This window comes from Orycteropus afer, unplaced genomic scaffold, assembly GCF_000298275.1.
Source record: "Orycteropus afer afer isolate SDZICR_OR568_19922 unplaced genomic scaffold, OryAfe1.0 scaffold00037, whole genome shotgun sequence".
NCBI lineage: Eukaryota > Metazoa > Chordata > Mammalia > Tubulidentata > Orycteropodidae > Orycteropus > Orycteropus afer.
The window spans coordinates 79,924-102,802 of NW_006921624.1; the positions used below are offsets into that span (position 1 = coordinate 79,924).

Here is a 22,879-nt window from a genome sequence, read left to right on the forward strand (position 1 = left end):
AAGGGTGACTCGGTGTTCCCTGTGTACTTTCAGTGGGCCACAGGGCTTATCTTGTGCCGAGGTGGACATAGAGCATTGGTGGAACTTGGTATTGGTGGAATATAAAGTATGTTTGTATTGGGGAAGAAGAAGAGGGTGAAGGAGGCAGAGACCTGGTCATGGAAAGTCTCAGGTGTCCTCTCTGACTGTATGGTGGGATACAGAACTTTCTGTGTGAGGAAGTGGCAGACACAGGGTCGCCCTTGAGGCAGAGATCTACCCCTGTGCTTGTTAGTTCCATAATCCTAGACAGGAGGCCTCATCCTGATAATGGGTTGTTATAAACGTAACTGAATGACATAAAATATGATGCTTGGCACTTGGTAGGAGGTCAACACATGCTCTTATTTCTTCTCCTTGGCTCCTTCTCCATACTTCAGTATAACATCTTTGAGGGCAGGCCTCAGAGGATTTTTGCCTTGGTTTTCAGGATGAGAGAGAGTCCCATGTTAGGTAGTTTAGATGCTGAAATAATGGTAAGTCTCAGGACATTGTTATGGCTTATGGGAAATTTACCTTTTTTTTTTTAATGGCCAATTCTTATTCTTTCCTCTAATTACATTGCTTTGAATTGATAGGAGAATTAGCAGGATGTTCTCTTGCCACTTTGGGCAATTGCAGTCATGTTTGAAGGTCTCATTCTAGTTTTCTAAATAGCAGACACACATCCAGTTACCTAGAAACCTGTTGACAGTCAGTTGTTCTCCATTTCCTAGCACTTTGGTGTATTTCTGAAAAGGGGGCGCCAAAGGCCTCCTTTCCTAAAAAAGTGGGAGCAGGAGCTAATTTGCAAGTGATTTAGAAATTGTTTTTAATGTTGAATTTCTCTTTTCCACTTTATTTTGGGACCCACTTTTATTTGACTTCAGGGGAAGCAGAATCAGGCAGGTTAGGAAGTTCCTGCTACCTAGAAAATTTCTCAGCTTTGTGTGTGTGTGTTTTGGAAGGTGTGGGGTAAAAAAAGGAGAAACCAAAAATGCAAGAGCTCCCGTGCCTTTCGGTGTCCTACCCCTTGCAGTGCTTTAAAACCCCCCGCCAGTTTCTGATCATGTGGAGTGGGTCCCCACTGGGTAGACCCTCTGTGTTCCTGAGTCTGTGGATCGAGTGTGTAATTTCCACTTAAAGAAAACCTGTCGGCAGTGTTGTTTCTAAGTAGGAAAGAAAGGTATTGATAAAGGAAGAATTAGTATATTGAGGGAAGTATTTTCATTTCTTAAAATATTGGATGAAGCTGGGTAGAAGGAAATATATTGTATGTACATAGGGAAAATGAATGAGACTGATTTATTTATTAATGAACCTGCCCAAGAAAGGGTGGCCCAGGAGAAAAAACAAAGCTAGTAGTTTTTAAGGAAAAATGCTTTAAGGTCAGCTTAGATTTCCCTTTCAGCAGTAACATTTTTTGTATTATTCCACAGAATTGTTAGCTCTTATGTAAATGTACCCTCCCCTGTCCTTTTTAATGTTTATTTCGGACCTCTGGTTTTTTACCCTTGGGCAGAGATATTCTTGGACCAGGTTGGAAAAGGCATACCTGCTGTTGGGCTCTCTGCAGGAATGTCTTGTATTTAGAAGGTGGTTTTTTTTTTTTTTTTTCCCTGAGTTTTCTCATTTGCAATTTTCTTGTGTCTTCATGACAGCTGTCCTTTGTTTTCCACACAAAATCAGCTCATTTTTATTATTAAACCACAACTGGTTCCTGCCTGTGCCTTAAAACAGAAACTTTGGTTACTTTCTCTCTCTTGACCTTTGAATCTCAGAGTAAACGAGTGACTTCCAAAAACGTAGGTGGGAATTTGGTCCTTTCTCCAGATTTTCCAGGATGTTTACTTTGCATGACTTTGAGATTCAGAGGTTTGGTTTTGGTGACTTTTACACATAGGCTAGTTTTATCTGAGTGCATCGTTTATAAGCTGTTTGATTTCTATCTCCTTTCCAAGGGGTTTTCTTTTTAAAATCTCTCTTTAGATTCTCATGTTAATTTTTTTTCTTAAAGAAGGGTGGAAAAAAAGTGTGAAAGGGGAAATGGGAAAGCCTTTTGCTCCCAAAGCCTAAATGAATAGTCATTGCTTGTAATGCTGGTCTACGCTTGACGCTTCCTACTGCTTTAGCTGTGATGTATCCGGTACTGTGAAGGTAATGATCCTCAACCGCAGCAATATTCCATAACAGGAATATCTGTCATATTCATTGGGATTACCATGTTCATTGATTTGTGTCTGTAAATCTGCTGTTTCTACCCTTTAAATTTGATCTATAATTGGACCTCCTTAAATGGTTCAGATAAGGTAGTCTGTATTTTCTCAGTGCAGCATTGCTGTCAGCTTCCCCTTTTTCATTATACATTCAGCAGACTTGAGAAAATCAGCAGGACACCTCATTTGAAACTGTTTAATCGCTGCCTTTTTCCTTTGCTAAACCATTGAGGTGGTCAAGCGATGTACACAAATCATTTTAAATAGAAAATATGGTTTTCTCTGTGACCCAGCTAAATAGATAGTGTTATGCAAAACAAGTTAAAAAGTAATAAATGCCAAAAAATCTTATAATTGGAGTAAAAAATGGTGGGCAACTCTATCCTTTCTCCAAAACTAGCATATTCTGAAATATTGCCAGGGCCCAGTAAAGACAAGATGATGGTTTTCTAAAGATTCTCTGGTTTCTGAACAAAGCAGGTTTACATTTTCAAATAGTGCCGAGCTGCCTTTTACATGCATTCCGAGCTAGCCCACACTTATTTGTAATGCCTTTACACCCTACTTTTGTAAGGATAAATTTGCTATCTGTTAATATCTATGCAGCATAACCTTTCAGCCATTTGCTATTGTGATAATAAATTTTTGTTTCTTTGTCTGTCATATTGTCTACTCAGCTGTTACTCTTCAAAGTACAAACTAAAAATAATAGCTCCAAATAAACGCCATATAATAAAGTGTTTTACAGTTGGAGCTGGAATAACCTGGTGGCTGCAGCTCGCGGTCCTATTACCATTGCTGGTGTGGTAGTTTCTTCCCTGTGTGTCAAGGTGACTGTACCAGGACCGGCTCATTAAAACAGTCTATTCTTTCCAACTGGCTTGGTATTTAGCTCTCTACCCAGCAGCCTGCCAAGGTGCAATTATGGAGCACAGGGCCCACGGCACAGGAGATGAGAAATTATGTGGCATTCCTTTTTTGAAAAAATAACAAATTCTCTATAACCTCATTTTCATGCTTCAGCATTTTGCTGTGAATAATTTACAATTACTCCTGTCTGTGGTAGAAGAAGGGCCAGTTGCTGTTTTTTCCCAAGATAGTGGTAAGTGTGACTCCAGGCTTTTGAAGAACACTGTTTACCTGGTTCAGTATGGCCCTGCAGGATTAATATTTACATTGTATTTGAATGTGACACCAGGAGTGTTTTGCCTTTTTTGTTGCCCAGAGGTAAATTTGAGATGGAGAAGTTGGGAGCTGGTAAGATATACTAAAAGTGCATCTTTTTCTTATAGGTTCTGGTTCCTTGGCAGCAATGGCTGTGTTTGAAGATAAGTTTAGGCCGGATATGGAGGTATGTAAAGTCCCTGCAGTTTTATTGTCTCTCACGTGTTTTCCCAGCTGTGTATCAAACATTTACAGGTTGATTGCTGATTCCTCCAAAGCTGATACAGCACTGTTAGTTGGAATGCTCTTTGGTGCAGATACTACATTATGTTTGCTGAGGAGATCGGTTGCTCAGGGAAGCGTCATTTTGCAGTGGTCCTGCCGTGGCCTCCATCAGGCTGGAGGAGCTTTTGCTGAACAGTGTCTAGGAATCTTCTTGGCTATAAATGCTGCCGCAGTGTAGACTGTTTTCTTGTGCACTAAGCTTTCTGTATCAAGATACCTCAAAATGACAGGTTTTTCTGTTCTCTCACTAAGAACATAGAAACTCTCTGTGTCTTTGTATGTCACGCAGACCTGACCTGAAAACAGGAGCCGTTTTAAGAATCCCTTTACAGATAGGCGTTGCTTAACATCTATGATACGTTCTGTGAAATAGAATGTTATGTGATTTGGATATTGTGCGAACACTGAATTAAAACCTTATAGGAGCTTGCTTCCGGTCATCCTCACTGCCACTGCCGCTGCGGCTCTAGCTGAGAGGGCGGCAGCGGGAGCAGAGCAGGAGGAAGTGGGGCATTCCCAGCTCTGCCTGGTGTTCCGCTCACCTGCCCGCCAGACAAAACCTGGAAAACCCGCGCCCTGAACTGTGTCCTCTGCCTCACTGGCGTGTGTCCCACCTGTGGTCCAGTGCTGCAAGAGTCTGGGTTTGGGGTCTTTAAGACCATTAGAGGGAAATAATAAACAAAAGGAAAGCTGTTTCTCTTTTTTAAAAACAAAACAAAACACAGGCTTATGGGACCATGGACATATGAAGTCAGAGTTGGACGTCTGAATGGGCATTAAGCAACGTTAAGAACAATGTAGATTGTTTTGCATTTGGCAGAAATGGGGACAAGATCCTGTGTGTGGTGGACTCTTCTCTCTATGATGGATCTAGTGTCTTAAACATATTTCTAAGAGATTCTTTTTTCTTCTAAGATATAGGTGGTCCCCAACTTGGGATGGAATTCCATTCCAACGACTCTGTCATAAGTTATTTCTGATGTTAAATCAAATAATTTTTTTTTTAAGTTTTCATAGTGCGCTATATGGCACCGTTTTGAACAGTCAGTAAATCATAACACTGAACATCTGTGAGCAACATCTGAGAATGATAACATCAGCAAATTATGTACTGCAACATCGTATATAGTACATATTACTAATGATGAGGTGTACCCCCTAAAATAAAAATACTTGGTTTGTTATAATTTGAATAGTCATAAGTCTGGGACTACCTGTATTATTTTCTTTGGTGGTAGGGAAGGTGGTATCTTCTGAAAGAGATTCCACCTAAAAACCCCCCCCTGCCTTCAAGTCGATTCCAACTCAGAGTGCCCCATAGGACAGTAGGGTTTCCAAGGCTGTAACTCTTTACATAAGCAGACTGTTTCATCTTTCTCCCACAGAACAGCTGATGGGTTTGAACCACTGACCTTTTGGTTGGCAGCCTAATGTTTTAACCACTGTACCACCAGAGCTCCTTTATTCTACCTAAGTTGTCTTTAATTGTAGATGTGCCTCTTTCATTAAGTAACCCTTCCACAAACTTGAGAGCAAATTACAAGTCTTCCATTCTCACCTTTAAAGGAATGTTCAATATATTTGGATACTTCTTGGTACCAATTTATTCCTCCACTGTGTTTCATCCTTGCTACTTTAAGAATGTAGATACATCAGTCCTGAAGGCAGCCTTCCTCAGCTCTTAGTTTTTTGATGGATGTTAATTTTGTTGTCAGAAGGAACCATTCCCTAGAGAAGGATATCATGCTTGGTAAAGTGGGGGGGGGGGGGCAGCGAAAAAGGGGAAGGCCTCAACGAGATGGATTGACACAGTGGCTACAACGATGTGCTCAGGTATAGCAAGGATCGTGAGGCTGGCATGGGACTGGGCAGTGTTTTGTTCTGCTGTGCATAGGGTCTTTATGAATCAGAGACAACTTGACGGCACCTAACGACAACAACAGTTTTTTGATAGGGTGTATCAACTTCTTTTCAACATTAGCAGGCAGTTTATGGAATGGTTTACTCTGTTTTTTGAATATGTAGGTTTCTGCTGTTTCTGGCTTTGCAGTATTGTTTTGTTTAGGCACCAAACGATGTCTCTGGGAATTACTTCGGCAGTGTTATGCCTGATCATCTTTGATCACATATTTAACCATTTTTGGTTTTCTACCCTTTCATTGTCGTTGGAGCCGCAGGTATCATTGAAGCTCTGAAGTGCTCTCTGCCCTTCAGCTTTAGCCAGGAGCTGTGAGAGCCCTAGACCGTAGGGCGGTGGTTGCTACTCGGCCAGAACAGTCTCCTGCTGGAGATCACTGTGTCCTGGGAACATGAGGCTAGTACACGTCAGCGATTGGGTCACTGATGGCTGGATTTCCTTACCTTTCTTGGACATTTACAGAAATTAAAACATGTGGCTATAGATAGGATTTAGCTAGCTATTTCACACTAAAAACAATAGTGTCTTGCTCCAATTAAGTATCAACTATAAATGAGATAGGCTTTTATTCTCATTTCTCACTGTGAAAATTTATTCCCATATCAGCATTATTTTCTATTTGGGGATCTTAAATACCCGGGGGGGGGGGAGAGACATACTAGGCCACTTAAAAAAAAAGGAAAAGTAAAAAAAAAAAAAAAAAGTCTTCAACTCTTCTGCCTAGAGGAGAGGTGTTTCCTAAGGTCCTGCAGATCCATTTGAACTGACAGAGATACAGGGAGAAGGACTCTTGATTTTCATTTAGAAAACCGCCCAGTAATGTCAAGCCATTCTTTAAGCCACATTAATCTTTTCACATTTTCTCGAAAGCTTTGTCTAGTTCCAATTGATTGGGACCTCCATATTTTAAAGAGAAATGGGAATTGGGTGGTAGGAAGTATAACAAGTGACTTAACACTCAGCTGAAGTAATGTTATATTAGTAAAGAGTTTGAATTTGAGATGATTTAAAGGCCATGAATTAAATATTGATAGCATTTTTGGAAAGTAAAGGGAAATGTGAATAAAACTCTTCTGATGTTACCAATTTGAAGAGTGTACTCCTTAGATCAGTTTTATCTGTAACTCAGAGTACTTAATGTTCTGCATTAGTTGGGAGGTCTTAAAGCAAGTTGACCAAGTTCCCATTTCAGGTTGATGATCTTCATTTACAATTAAGCTGACTTTTTATTCCCTTAAGTTTCTGAAACTTGATACAGAGTAATAATCAAATGGTACCTCTTCGAGGTACAAATGGTTAACTGTGCTTGACTGCTAACCAAAGGTTGATGGTTCAATGGTTTGAGTCCACTCTGAGGGGCCTTGGAAGAAAGGCTTAGCAATCCGCTTCTGAAAAATGAGCCTTAAAAACCCTGTGGAGTACAATTCTAATCACATGTGATGGTTGTAAGTTCAAGTGGACTGATAGCAACTGGCAACAATTGTCAGCAATTAAAGTCACTTTATTAAGGTTAAGGTAGTAACTGCCTTTCCTGTGGTTAATTGAGTTTAAAAGTAAACAGAAGGCAAATAGTAGTATAACAGCTGTCAGTAGGTAATACTTTAGAAATCTGAAAAGACATTAATAGATATAAAAAAAATTTATCATGAAGACCAAGCACGTAACTAACTGCTGGCCACAATACTTGATTGGGTGCTCATGACATGATACGATGTCAGTTGAAGGCTGAGTCTGCCTAGGAGAATTGAGGGGAAACTGAGTCAATGAACTTTTTTTTAATAAAAGAGCATTTGGCCAGTGTCCTCTCTGGCTCTGCATTTTTTGCATAGAACATGTGGAAACAAAGGCACATTAGTTTCAATTTTCCGAACTTTATTTTCCGTCTTTCCAGGAAGGCTTTTTGCCTTCCTGTGTGTGGCAGGAAGCCCTCCATAACTACTTCTTCTTGCCTGTTTTGAGTTACCTGTTTGGTGACTATTTGCTTATGTCATTTATGGGAACAGATTCTGGGCATGGCTGAAACAGAAACCCAAGAGAGCAGCGTTACTGCCTCTCACATCTTGTATGGATTGCTGGAACACTAACAACTGCACACTTCACAGAATTGCATTAGGGGGAGGTGGCTAAAGCCTGTCACAATTATGAATTGTTTGCCAAACAGAATTTTTAGGCCAGGCTCATGAAACAAACTCTTGGCTTTATTGTTAAAACAGAAAATTAGAGGAAGCTCTGAGTCTTTTTTTCTTTTAAAGTATAAACCTGTGTGTTGGACAGAGCCTCCCACTTTGTCCAGAATTTCCTATTGTGATCCTGATCAGAGAGGTCAGTAGTAGTAGCTAGGTAGCCAGGCACCATCTAGTTCTGGTCTCAGGCTAGTGGAGGCCATGGTTCATATTAGTCTTTTGGGCTCATTGTTTCTTTGAATCTGATTTTTTTCATTCTCCTTTGCTTTGCATGCAAGAGACCAGTAGTTGTATGGTCTTTAGATGGGTGGTTGCACTTTTTTTTTTTTTTTTTTTTGCCTTGAGAGAAAAATAAACACTCATCTTGTTTAAGCCACTGCTATTTTTGGCCTCTTTGTTACATCAGGAGCTGTGGTGGTGCGGTGGTTAGGGCATTCGGCTGTTAACCAGAAGGTAAGCGGTTTGAACCCACCAGCCGCTCTGTAGGAAGAAGATGAGGCAGTGTGCTTCCTTAAACATTTGTAGCCTTGGAAATCCTATAGGATAGTTCTGCTTTGTCCTATAGGGTCACTATATGTTGGAATTGACTAGATAGCACTTAGTTTGGTTTTGATTTTATTAGAACAGCAGGACATTATATTAACTGATGGCACAGTGCCTAAGGCATCTGACTGCTAACCAGAAGGTTGGCGGTTCAGACCCACCAACCACTCCACGGAAGGAAGACTGGGCAATTTACTTCCATTGCCTCAGAAACCCATTGGTGGTCGCTGTGAGTTAGAATTGACTTGATGGCAGTGGGTTTGGTTTGGTATGGGACAAAGAACAGTTTTATGGGTCTTCAGCTATTAACTAAGAGATAAAGCCTCACCCTACCCAACCTCTACTTTGCCTGGCCCCGTTTTGTCCTCACCTACCTAGCCACTCCCACCTCCTCCCATAATCCTCTAAGCACTTGCCAAGTTTTCAACAAATTTAATGCACTTGTCTCAAAAGCCAATGGCAAGGGAAAAATACATAAAATAAAAATGGAATCAAGGAAAGAGGGCCCTCTACATGCACATGGAGAGGAAATAAAGGGGCAGGTAAGCAGCTGGAGCAGAGAGGTACCCTTCTTTGGGTAACATATCTCTTCCTATGCATGGTCCTCCTCTGGGAAGTCACCTATGACCACAACTGATGGCTTGACAAAGGTGCTGTACTTGGCCTGGCATTTGAAGTAGGATTTCCCATTCACGCTGCCATAATTTTCCCCTAATGGCTCATCGTAGTGGACACCAATCCAGTAACCAGGCTTGAAATCTGTGAGTCCTACCTACATACACAATGTGCTCCAGGGAAGGAGCTGCCTGGGTGCCTGCACCTCGCAGCAGCTGCCTATTAGCAATAGCATTGGCCTGGGTCCTTTTGGTGAGGCACTGGGTAGTCTCAGCCTCCTATTGTGCCTGCTTTTCATTGTGTTGGCCTAGCTTGCTGCATTTCAGGAAGGAGTGAACTCAATCTTGTCTCTGGTCAAAAGCTTTCTATGAATTGTTATATTTCTCCACTTTGGACACATCCTCATATTCCCAAAGGTGGGTGGTGATGTGGGTGTGGCAACCATCATGCACAGAGTACGAACCCAGGAGTGCATCTTCCCAGTCCAGCTTGCTGTAGAACTTGTAGTCAGCTTCATGGAGCTCAAGTTCCATACACAGAGCACGGCTGCCTACCACCAGCTCCACTTTACGCTACACGGAGGGGGCTTCTCTTGCAGTCTTTTAAGACCTCGGTTAACACTTACCAAAGTAGGTTGTAGAACATTGTTTATGGACTATGTATGCCACTTGACCTAGATGTCCCCTGAAACTGTGATCCTAAGCACTCAAACCCAGTGACTCAGTCCCTCAAGATGTTTGGTTGTAGCTAAGTAGTTTGCATAACTTTGCCCTCTGTATGCTCTGCTATAAAACTGGATATATTTGTAGCACATACAAATATGTATGTAGAAATATCCTCTGCCAAAGCTATATATGCTTGTCGGTGCACTCCCATGTGCCATCCCACACCTGTTCAGCTTATATATCTACCTATACTTTTCACTTGCAAATCATTGTTTGTTGTTACTGTTAGTGCAGGCTTGTATAGGTAGTAGTATTTACTGTTGCCTTTTACTTCTTGCCATGGAAGGAAGATGGGACGATCTACTTCCGTAAAGATTTGCTACCTTGGAAACCCAGTGGGATCACTATGAGTCAGAATTGACTTGATGGCAATGAGTTTGGTTTTTTATTTTTTTAAATGTGTGTTGTTGTTGTTACATGCCGTCAAGTCGGACCCGACTCATAGTGACCCCTCCTTGGGTTTCCGAGGCAGTATGAGTATGGAAGTAGATTGCCCAACCTTCCTTCTGAGGAGTGGCTGGTGAGTGTGAACCGCCAGCCTTGTGGTTAGCAGTCAAGTGCCTTAGGCACTATGCTACCAGAGCTCCTTTTTTTAAATGTAGCTGCTAGAAAATTGACAATCCCATCTGTGGCTCTCATTATGTTTCTATTGGACAGGGCTGGTATGGCATGTTTCTTGAACTGTCATTTGCATATTACAGTTAATGCTTCTGCCATATCTTTGTGCTACCTGTACTATTACTTTTCTTAATTTTTTTTTATCAACTCACTTTTATAATAAATTTAGATGTAATTTATATAGAATAAAATGTACAGATTGTACATGTACATTTTGATGGGTTTTGGTATTTGTGATTACCCAGGTAACTCATACCAAGATAGAGAACATTTCCTTTTCCTCAGAAAGTACTCTTTTCCTGTTAATTGACTCTCCCCTCATTCCCCCAGCCAATTCAACTTATTTTTTAAACTTAAATGTATTTTTAAATTATTAAAAATATGCAGTTTTTATCTATGAAGTCCTGGGTGTGATGTGCTAGTTATATTTTTTTCCTGAAACACATAAACATGAGTGCATCTTACAATATACAAATAAAAATATATTAAGGTACCACTAGCAAGCGTAACTTTTGGAGGTGTGAGTACTGAGTCTTGGGAGACATAGAGGTCTGCATTTTTGCTCTACTTTACTTGTTCTTGCCTGCTCACTGTTCTTTGAATATACAGGTAGTCCCCGACTTATGATATACTCAAGTTATGATGAACTACGCTTAATGGCCATCTTTTTTTTTTTTGTACATCTTATAGTTATTAATATGTTTAGTAGTAATATGTACTACGTCTAACATTGCGGCACATAATTTGCTGCAGATGTTCACTCGGTTATTCAAAGATTAGATTTATAATGATACTGATAGTAAAAGGCAATGATAATGAAAACAAACAAAAAATGTATTACGTCAGAACCTGCTTATGAAGGAATTACTGGCATAGAATCTGGTTGTAAGTTGGGGACTACCTGTAGTGCATCCTTGCTTGCCTTTGAATCCTTCTTGCTTCCGGTGTCGGCAGAAATGCCTTCACTTGCTTCCTCATTTGTGTCCTTATACGCCACTGTACACTCTTGTTCCATTTGTTTTATGGCTATTTTCAGGGATGAATCCCTCACGTGGCCAGTGAGACAGGGAGCTTCTTGAGTGTAGGTACCATGAAATCATCTCTTCAACTACTGATGTTCAGTATGTGTCACTTGAACTGAGACAGGATAGCTCTGAGCCAAAGCCAAATCTGAGTCATCAGTGACCACCTGGGAGATAGTCTCTTCCCCATCTGGAGAGTACTGAACATCTTCTTGAGATCACAGAGGATGGTTAACTAGTACATTAACTAGTACATTTCTCAGTAATCCACAGTTTTAGGGTCAGAGTCAACAAAGCAAACACCTCATTAAGTAAACAGGCTAACCAAAGAGGGGGCAAAGGGCAAATGCTTATTTGGAAATTGTAGGCTGAAAAGCAGAGCAGTGAATCCAGGCTAGGAGTCAGAGAAGCCTAAGATGAGCTGCTGCGGTTTGAAGTTATTGGACCAGTGTTTTGTCTCGGGTAGAAGCCCTTGAGTTAAGATTTCAGAGAAACTGTCTGCTAACCCACGTAAGTTTAAGGCACTTTCATTAGAAATCTGGAAAAAACAACAACAAAAAAAACTCTACTCTGATTGTAGCTCTAATAATGGTTGCCTTTAGTGTTTTTGTAATCTTCTTTTTTTCCTCTTTGCTGTTAGTCTGAAAGTTCTTTGAGGCCAGGGACTGTTACTATTTTCTGTTTCCTTATGCCTAGTACGTAGCAGGTACCTAGTAGATATTCAGCCAGTATTTGTCGAATGAGTGGAGGGAAAGATGTCGAAAGCAGCTTCACTTAGCTTTCACTTGCTCAGTGACTGAATCCTGAGACAGTCACACTTCTCCAGTAATTTCCAGATTAATTTTCTTTTGAAACAGTTTATTAACTTTCACCTTCAGTGTTCATAGCACTCAGTTGTGATAGGAATGGAGGCATAAAAATTTGTATTAGTTACTGGTGATAAATCTCAGGGTTTTTTTTTTATCAGCAGAGGTGCTTATTCAGATATTATACCGATGTATTAACAGAACAGTGAATTGACCTAATGACAGAGGTAAGTTATGTGACAGGGAATTTTGGTGATGATGAATTACATGGAGCTGTTCCTCTAGATTACTGTTTTTTCTCTATTGCTTGGGCTGGTTCTAGAGTTAAGCCCCTGATCCTGGCTGTTAACCACAGCCTAGCTGAATGGGAAACTGGTGATAGTCATACTCTGACCTTTTCATTCTGTTTCCAGTTAAGTGTAAGGAATTTAACCATAGGACCCAGAAATATAAATTCAGGGTGTCAGCTTGATGAGGCTGTGTATCTTGAAAATTGTTGAAATACAATACAGAATTTAGATTGGAGAGGTAATTAAGGCGATGAATTAGATAATTTACGTTAGTTTTTCTTTCATTCTGTTTCTTTGTAAGAAGGAATGTTTCCATTTGGCCCAGTGAGAAATTTAAACTCTTGAAGATTACAATTTATTAAAATGGGTAGAAGATTAATATTTAGTCTGTCAAGATCAATACTGTCCCTCCTTTGCACTAATTGTCAGGCTATCGTGTGAGGGCTGCTGAAGGGTAGTAGTGTACGGTAGGACCCTCACACACAGGGAGATGATTCAAAGGCAAACTGTCCTGCACCCTCTGGTATCGACTTGCAAATTAGCATCTGGAATCTAATTAAACAAGCTTAATGAAAGTAGCAGCTGAATGCTGCTGGAAAAGACAATCAGCTTTTTTCCTCCTCTCTGATACATATTCTGTACCATTGAAGTTGGTCACCAAACACATCGCGTGAGCACAGTTTAAAAAATTAGCATTTATTTGAAGAATAGAAACTGTTTTTCATTCTGTTATGCATTTGGCATGCTCTGGCGTCCCATGAGAGCCATGCCACAGCAGATAGTGCACAATATTTATAAATCCATGACAGGCAATAATAGCAACTTGAAAAATTCTTTTGCTAGAATCTCAAGTTGAGAGCTGCCAAAAGCTGAGAGGATCAGATCTGCAGTGGCAGCTGCTGTGCCCTACAGTTAGAATTCTAGACTTTGAAGATGCTCAACTTAAAGAAATGAAGACTGCAGGCTTAGCCAATTTTTGCAGGTTTCTAGAGCTCTGGCTCTCTGCCTTTTGAAGATGAGTTGCTGAAGCTTCTGCCACTGCCTGAGGCGTGCTAACACCAGCAGGATCTTTTTTTCCCCTAGTCTTAGTGTGTCTTCAGTTTTAAGTAGCACATGCTTAGTCAGTGCCAACTGTGATGGTTCTTTCTCCGTTTGCAATACCAGGGGATGAGCTCTTACCCTATAGCCTTCAGAGAGAAGCTACGAAGATAGATGGTGACGTATACAAGTGCCACTTCAGCTGTCTGATTTATGGAGTCATATTTCATCACTCGGCAAGTGCTGGCCTCTAGAGAAGCCCTTATAGACTGCTAAAGATGTGAGCAGCTATCGCCCTAAAGGCTTGTGGTTACCTCACAAATGTGATGCCAAACGCCTAGCTACCGAGGAAGCAGAATTAATCTGTCATTGCGGGCAGCTATAGATCCACCTTAAATAATGAAAGAATTGATACCAATATGGTATCTTAGATGTACCTGTAGGTTTTTTTAAAAGTCCAGCAGTAGAAAGATGTTGAGGTTGCACATTCGTTTGTGCTTTGCAGATAGACAGTGGTGTGAGAGATCTACATTATTATTATTACTATTATTATTATTTTTTAAAAATCTGTTCAGTTTGGCACATAGAATGGTCCCAAAGGAAAAATGAGAGCATGCATGCAGTTGTGGTCAGATGGAAAAGGGGGCATGGACTGCAAGTTGGCTTCCTCTCTGTACTAACAGAATGAATCTGGCAAGTCATAGAGCCCTAAGGCTCTGCTCACCTATAACATGGGCATCCAGATAACCCCACTGCCACTGCCTTCAAGTCGATTCCCACTCACAGTCACCCTAGAGGACAAAGTAGAACTGCCCCCACAGGATTTCCAAGACTGGAAATGTTTAACGGGAGCAGACTGCCTTATCTTTCTCCCTTGGAGCCAGTAGTGGATTCGAAGTGTCAGCCTTTTGATTAGCAGCCAAATGCTTTAAACATTGCATCACCAGAGCTCCTTGGATATCCAGATACCTAGCTCCAGATGACTGTGAGGATTAGATATGGTCTGCAAAACAGCTTGTATGTCAGCTTGCACAATGTAGACTTTAAAATATGGTAGCTGCTTTTATTTTTTAGTTATTCAGTAGTAGGATACAAATAACACAGAGCAGTGGCTAACATGATTATTTGTACCGACATTGAGCTTGGTGGTTTATAGCATAATATAGATAGATATGATCCTTCTTTCCCATCTGAAAACTTAAAATCAGAGACAGACCTATGTGTAGTGGTCATAATGACAGTAGAAGAAGCCTGCACATTGCACAGACCACAAAAATATTAGCTGTTTTACTGTGGGGGGAAGGTATTGAAAACACTAGTCAAAATAGCTGATGCTCAGTGAGTGCTTATGATATACCAGGCTTTATTCTAATAGCTTTTTATGCATCATTTCATTCACTTTGTAACAGTCTGGTGAGGTGTCAATACTTTGTTATTCCCATTTTATAAAGAAGAAAATAGGGTCATTGGAAAGTTGAATAACTTACCTGAGATCACACAGCTAGTAAATGATGGAGTCAGGATCAGAACCCTGGTTAACCTGACTTTAGGGCCCTGTAATATAATCAGTCACTATTGTCTTCTGCTTCTTTTCAAAGCTTGAAATTCTTTGACAACAGTGTAGGGAAGACATCTTATTGCAGGTGAGCAGAGGTGTGATCTGATGAGGTCTTGTGAAGATGGCAGAAAGCCAGACAAGTGTCAGAGGAGATGTACAAGCCTTTTTGGTACATTCAGTGGTGGAACGGAACCCAGCAATAGATAGGTGGTCCAGAGTAGTCAGCAGTAAAGAGATACTGGTAAATAAAATAGTCATTTAGTTATGGGAGGTATAGAATTCACTTTAAATTTTGGATTTTTTTTTTCCATCTTTTTAACTGTTCACTATCCCAGGTATCCTGTAATTTCTCCTCCCCCCCAAAGTTTTCAAATATTCTTTGCAAGAAAGCTATTTTTCACTATATAGCTAATATTCAAATGACATAGCCCTCCTCATATTTAGTAATGAGACCAAGAAGTCTTTAAATATTGGTGGATGGCATTTGTCCATTTGAGGCAAATCATGAATAACTTGAACAAAAATAAAAAAATAAGCAAGAGTATCATATTTGAATAATGAGGTGCTCTTTTTTCCCCAACTGCCAAAACTTTTTAATCTTCGTCAACAATTGTTCTGTCCTCCGTCTTATTTAGGCTGCATCTGTGCAACTCTGAGCTCAGGAGCCCTGACAAGCGGCATATGAATTCTGTATTCATTAGTGATCTTGATCCAAATGCCTCTGTCCCTGCCACGGGGGCTCAGGTGTGGAAGCTGCTGGCTAATCCCACCAGCTGACATTCAGAGGTTTAATGACTCCATAGGAAGGTGACCACTCGCTGGGAGGTTTGCTGGCGGAACCCACACAGCAGACAATGGAGATCAAGGAAGACTATCAGTGTTTAGCTGAAGCGCCTTCCTGTGCGACTTGAACCCTGTTGGAATCAAACAGAGTTTTAAGTAAATGCAAAATTTAAAAAAAATCTGACGTTTGATAAATATAAACAATAGTTTCCCTATCTGTATCGATGCTGTTTAAGACTGTTTTTCTTGTAGCATTTTAATAGGTGTCAGGTTAATGAGCTGAATCTGACTCATTTTTAGATTTTAAGGTTATGTTTGTCTAGTTACATCTATTTAAGCATGTAATATATGTGGGAAAATACATAGAGTGAAGTTTTCTTTGCTCTTAAGGATTTATCCTGGCATTTTTGTTTATTTTAATCTCTAGATTTTAAGACATCACTTTTAGTCTGTGAGTTCTTTGACTTGAGACATGTCATTAGACGTTTTGACTTATTTAGGTCTCCTATTCTAAGTATCCTTTCACCATACTTAATCAATTTGTATATTAAGCAAATAATCTGAGAAGTTGGACTACATAAAGAAGAATGTAGCATCAGGATTGGGAAGGACTCGTTCATAACCTGTGATAATGTAGGTGAGACCTGGCTTGGTGAAAGTGAAGAAGACTTGAAGCCCTTACTGATGAAGATCAAAGACTACAGCCTTCAGTATGGATTATACCTCAACATCAAGAAAACAAAACTCCTCACAACTGGACCAATAAGCAGCATTTTGATACATGGAGAAAAGATTGAAGTTGTCAAGAATTTCATTTTACTTGGATCCACAATCAAGCAGCAGTCAAGAAATCAAGTGATGTGTAGGATTGGGCAAATCTGCAAAAGACCTCTTTAAAGTGTTGAAAAAATCAAAGATAACACTTTGAAGACTAAGGTACACCTGACCTAAGCCATGGTATTTTTAATCACCTCATATGCATATGAAAGCTGGACGATGAATAAGGAAAACTGAAAAATAATTGATGCCTTTGAATTAGGGGGTTGATGAGAGAAATATTGAATATACCATGGACTACCAGAAGAATGAACAGATCTGTCTTCAAAGAAGTACAGCCACAATGCTCCTTAGAGGCAAGGATGATGATACTTCACCTCATGTACTTTGGACGTGTTATTAGGAAGGAATGAAAAGTCGCTGGTGAGGGACATTATGCTTGGTAAAGTAGAGCAAAACAAAAAAGAGGAAGACCTTCAATGAAATGGATTGACACAGTAGCTGCAACAATGGGCTCAAACATAGCAACAGTTGTGAGGATGGCATAGGACTGGGCAGTGTTTCATTCTGTTGTGTATAAAGTTGCTTTGAGTTGGAACTGATTTGACAACACCTAACAAAAACAATGACAGTTCTAATAATGTTAGACACCATTATTACTATTTCATGATAGCATCATTGAGGTATAATCTACATCCATATAATACTCCTCTTTAAGGTGTACAGTGGTAGTTTTTGAGTATAATCACAGAGTTGTACAGTCATCACCACAGTCAGTTTGAGAACATGTTCATCACCAAAAAATAAATCCTGCACTTATTAGCATCCACTCTCCATTTTCCTCATGGCTTCCTAGACCTGGGCAACCATTAAGCTACCTTCTGTCTCTATAGACTTACCTATTCTGGACATTTAATATAAATGCAGTCACACAATATGGGGCCTTTTGTGTCTGGCTTCTTTCCTTTTATACAGTGTTTTCAGAGTTTGTCCATGTAGCATGTATCAGCTTCATTTCTTTTTATGATTGAATAATATTCCATTGTATGGATAATGCCACATTTTATTTATCCATTCATTAGTTGATGAACATTTGAATTCTTTTTTGGCTATTATAATACTTTGTTATGAACATTCATGTTTTTGTGTGGACATATGTTTTCAATTATTTTGGAGTAGAATTTCTGGATTATACAGTAACTGTTTAACATTTGAAGAACTACAGACTGCTTTCCAAAGCACCTATACCACCAGCAGTGTATGCGCGTTCCTGTTTCTCTATATTCTTCCCAACACTTGTTATTATTTCATTTTTTGTGTTTTAAAATGTTGTGTTTTTTAAAATTATTATAGCATCTTAATGGGTGTGAAGTGGTAATCTCCTTATGGTTTTACTGGATTCCATATTGATTGAGAGTTAATGCAATTGTGGAAATGTTTAGATTGAAACACTTGGCAGATCTTTAGCATTGGATTTGGGCAGTAATTCATTTATGGTCAGGTCTTTATGCAATGGATTTGGGCAGCAATTCATTTATGGTTGAGTGGGTGACTTGGGGAATTACCTGTTAAATCTCTAGAAGAGATGATAATGAGACACTCTTGTTGGTTAATGCTTTGTACCAGCATCAAATATTTTCTGTTGTCACCTTTTTAGAAAAATGGATTTGTTTTTGAATTTGAGCCCATTGGTAGGCCAACTTGGGAGAGACAGAAAGGAACTTCTTGAGTTAAATTTATGAATCCCTTGGATCTTGCTCGAATTTTCGTTTTAGGATATTCTGTAGGATAGAAGAAGTTTTCTTTGGTGCTTTACTTGGTGATTCAAGAGGAGGACTTAACTTCCTGCCACACAGTTTGGAATTTCACAAGTCATTGCTTCTCTCCCTTTGATTCTCTAGTATTCATTAGTCTTCCTTGAATAAGAAATGGCCACTTAAATATACGTTTTTCTGGTAGCTTGTGTGTCTTCCTCATTGCTCTACCTCCAGAACCCCAGTTTATGGTGGTGGCTGGTTATCCTCTCTACCCTTGCTCTCAGGTTCTGTCTTTGATGAAGCTGAAGTAAAAAATGGGCTATTTTTGGAAATTGGTGAAGGAAATCTTAGAAAGTGTGTGTTCTCATTTAGTCTCAAGAACTAAAAGGGAGTTAAATGAGAAGAGGTCATGACAGAAGTTATATTCACTGAAATGCCAGTGATCCGGGAGTGGATTCCTCTTGGGGTCAAACCTCTGGAATTTAAGAATCAACAAATCTTAAGAAAGTGATCCTGTTTCTAGTTTTGGAGTCTGTATCTCCAACTCTTTAAGAAGTAAATGAAAAGCCTTCCAATTCTACAAATGATATACCGACTTGGAGAATTCTTTGTTGATTCTTCTGCCAAAAATATTTCTGTGCAAAAAATTTTCCACGTCTTCTACCCTGCTATGTAAATATTAAGGAGCTCTGGTAGCACAGTGCCTAAGGCTAATCAGAAGGTTGGTGGTTCAAACCCTCCAGCTGCTCCGCGGAAGCAAGACTGGGTAAAGTAAAGTAAATCTACTTCCAGAAAAATTGACCACCTTAGAAACCCAGTGGGGGTTGTTATGAGTCAGAATCACCTTGATGGCAGTGGGTTTTTTTTTTTTTTAAATGTAAATATTGAATTGTATTTTCTTCCATAATCAGTATGTGCTCAATCAAGCAGATATTTATTAGATTCCAATGGAGTGCAAGGTGTTACTTTCTGGTGCTGTGATCCAGGGGCAGCATTGAAAGAGGCTGTTCTGTATGGCAGCAAAATTCCTTATACAGCTGTTGGCAAAGTAAATTGAAAAGAAGGGATTATTTTACCCCATTAGGTAATTAATTATGATACTTTTTTTGGAGCAGGTGTTCCATTTGAAGTGGTTTTGGTTTACATATTCCCTATAACTGAAATGTAGGAGGAAATACAGACATTTTTCACAGAGTCTATTACTTGCTGCACCTATGGCAATGGTCCAGAAGGCAAAATGTTGTAGCTTCTTCATGACCAGAGACTCTTCCATCAGAAAGAGGCAAGAGTTAGAGCCAACGTAATGTTAAACAGAATAAATGTATTGTGATTTTTCAACTGCATAGGTGTAATTAAAAGGAAGATATTATTGCTAATAAAATATTCTGCGTCATGATTTCAAAGAGAAAATGGACTTCCTTACCTATCTCTGATCATTTTAAATCATCTTTGCTACCTTGGGCCCCAGATACATAATTTAAGGCACTGAAAAAATACTCCCTTCATTTAGGTTGTCTTCCTGTTACTCAAGCCAAGCCAAGAATTGGAATGCCATAAGCTTCTTGGGTAAAGAAATAAAAGAATCTCTCTTATTCATTGATTTTATTCCATCCTAGAAATCTATTTTATAAAAATTTTAAATTATAACCACTTACTGAACAATGGCTTTTAGGGAAAGTGGGGCTAAACTCCATGAATTTCACTGTCAAGAGTAAGGTGTTCTGTGTTATAGATCCAAGAGGTTATCTGTTGTTAGAGACTTGCTAGCTCTTGAACAATTGGTTTCCACTTTCCTTTGTAGGCAGGCTAGAGAAATAGAAGAAGTGAAATACGGGGCTGAGTGTTACTGGATGGCAGCTTAGAATCTTGTAAGTTTTGCCTTGGCAGGTAATTTGGCATAAATTGTTAATGTAAATCTGAGTTAGTGGTGAAGATGTTATTTTAGTAAAAAAGATAAACTGCTGATTAATTCAGCATAGAACTCAATTACAAATTGAAAGTGTCTCTGCGGGACTCCCGGACCCTAAAGACAGCAGATGTTGAATTGATACTCCAGCATATTTCACAGTGGTATGAAATATTAACATGGTTTATTATACTTGTGTGGTGTGTGATATCAGTAAGGGGGAGGCGATGAGCATGTGGGTGTGCAAAGCAGCCACACATTACACATTCGCTAATATACGCTAAAGTATGATTAAGAATTTAGGAAAGTTTCTTCTTTTTTTAATCTAAATCAGATAGCTCTGTGGAAAAATTAAGTTTAAAATAACATTTGGGGCTAAATATTTAATTGTGGTACCTGTGTAGGTTTACATTGTACATGTAAATGAACATAAAATAAAAATCACAAACTTACTAACAGTGCATTAAGTGAAAACACACCTAGAAGAGTAAAGGAACTTGAGGGCATGCTGTATTTTAGTGAGTTGTCAGCTTTCATTGTTGGAAAATTTTAAATTGTTGGCTATATTGTTTTTTACCTTCTGATCCAAAACATACAGTAATTTTAAAATGCCCCTATAATTTGCCCAGGCAGAGGGGTTTTGTTTCTAGCCAAAAAAGCTTCACAGTTTTCATATATCTGTATCAACTCAAGGGAAGAAAAGTCAGCAAATTTTATATTTCGTAAGATCTGACTAAATGCAACTGCCAATATTTAATGAGACAGAAAATTCTTAAGTACAGAGGGATGAGAATGAAGTTGGCTTAGCTATTGCAAAGCTATTACTACTATTAGAGTTACTTTTTTGTATAACAGCCAGTAGCAAGTCTAGGTTTTGCTAGCCAAAGTAAGAACAGCTCTAGAAATAGCCAAATGATTATGGTTAGAATGAATACGTTCTGGATACCTTCTGCTTTTGTGGATGCTTTAAAAAATGATACTTTTTTTCAAAAACTGCTAGGACACAGCAAAATTGGCAAAGGCATACGGGCAGTGGTACCAACTTGGTACCAACGCTACCGTAAGAATGTCTTCTGTATCAGCACTGGAGTTGCCACTAAGGGCTTAAGCTGTATTATTAGTTGTAGTTATTCAGAGTTGTTTGATGGCTGGGTTTGTGTGCCATTCGCCCACGCTTGTTTGCTCTCCACCATATGCCAACCTCTGTTCCTGGTTACATAACACAGAAAGGACAAGTGGCCCCTTTCTTAGAGACATTTACAACCTAGTAAGAGTAGACAGATGGAATCCATCTAGGGGACTTCAAGATGGCCTCCAAGAGCAAGTGACTCCTCACATGAACATTTTTATCTTGGTCCTTGGGTAAGAGGGAGACCAGGGAGACCAAAGAGGAGAGGCGAGCCGTTCAGCTGACGAGCATCTTACACAGAGGTCTGTGGGCTCCTGCCCTAACTTTCCCTCAGTTGTGTAATCCTGGAAGTTTGGACAGCTGACACATACTTGGAAATAGGAAAACAAAACTCCAGACAGTGTCTAAAGTTGTCTGGGTGGTCATTTCCTGAGTCAGTGTGGCCTTTTAATTAGCATTCGCTCGTCAGTGTGAGATAGGACTGGAGCTTAGCATCCCTGTCCCTGCTTGTGAATATTTAGTTTAGAAGGCTGCCTTGTTCTATTAGAGGTGGTTGTGTTTCAGCAGTGGGTGCAGGAGCTGTATAGACTTTTCAAATGTCCTTTGAGATTTACGTTGCAATGTAATTGGGAGATGCTGGTACTTAGTGTGTTGTGCATGGCAGAATGTGAGATTACCTGCTGTAATGAGACCCCAGCAGCATACCTCAGGAAGGGAGTTACAGTTTTAACCTTAACGGATAATGTTACTCGTGGGTTTCTATGAGGTAATTTATACTACTCTCCACTAACTCTGAAATTGTGCAAAAACAAAAATTTAAAAAATGATAAGTTGTGTGAAAGAGATATTTTAAAATTCTGCCTAGTAGTATGGATTTTTTTAATGACTTTTTGCAGCAAACATTCTCTCTGTAGAACGCAGGTACACTTGTGGTAGTCATCATCACTCCAGTCGGGATGGCGGAATCCAGCTCTTCTAAACCCAGAAGGGGCGATGTTCACTACAGCGGTATCAGAATATAAGCACTCATGTACTTTGGTTGCTGGACAAATACACGGGCTTCTTTTGGCTCAGATAAGTTGAATCGGGGTATTAAGAGGACTGAAAACAGGGGCATGATGGCAAGCGCGTGTGTGGGCTTTGAAGTGGTGTAGATGTGAAGATTGATTTTTGCCTCTTCTGTAACCTCTGTAGTCTCAGCTTATAAGATAGAACACTCACTTGTAAAATGGGTAGTCAGTACTTCAAAGAACTGTTAGGAAAGACCATTTTTGTAAATTTCTAGACAGGCTTAACAAAATTTTGTTCTCTTATCCTCTAACTACCTCTTCCTTTGAAACTTTTAAAAGAAAATTAAAACGCATTAGCCTTTTCTTGATCAGTTTTTATTTATGATTTATAATCAACAAATGGCATGATGGGAAAGTGAAGTTAAGTGTTATCTTTTTTATTGACAGTTTATAAGGTGGTCACAAAATAAGTTGGCGCATTGTTTGCTGAGAAGTCGTGTGTGTGTGTGTGTGTGTGT

General features: G+C 39.6%; 1 protein-coding gene across 1 annotated transcript in view; it reads left to right on the forward strand.

Annotated features, from left to right (window-relative positions):
* PSMB7 (proteasome 20S subunit beta 7) overlaps positions 1-22,879 on the forward strand; it is a 67,186-nt gene that overhangs the window by 26,248 nt on the left and 18,059 nt on the right. Inside the window, exon 6 of the mRNA XM_007936619.2 lies at positions 3,527-3,585. Within this exon, the coding sequence (XP_007934810.1) occupies positions 3,527-3,585 (59 nt within the window). The remainder of the gene's footprint in view (positions 1-3,526; positions 3,586-22,879) is intronic.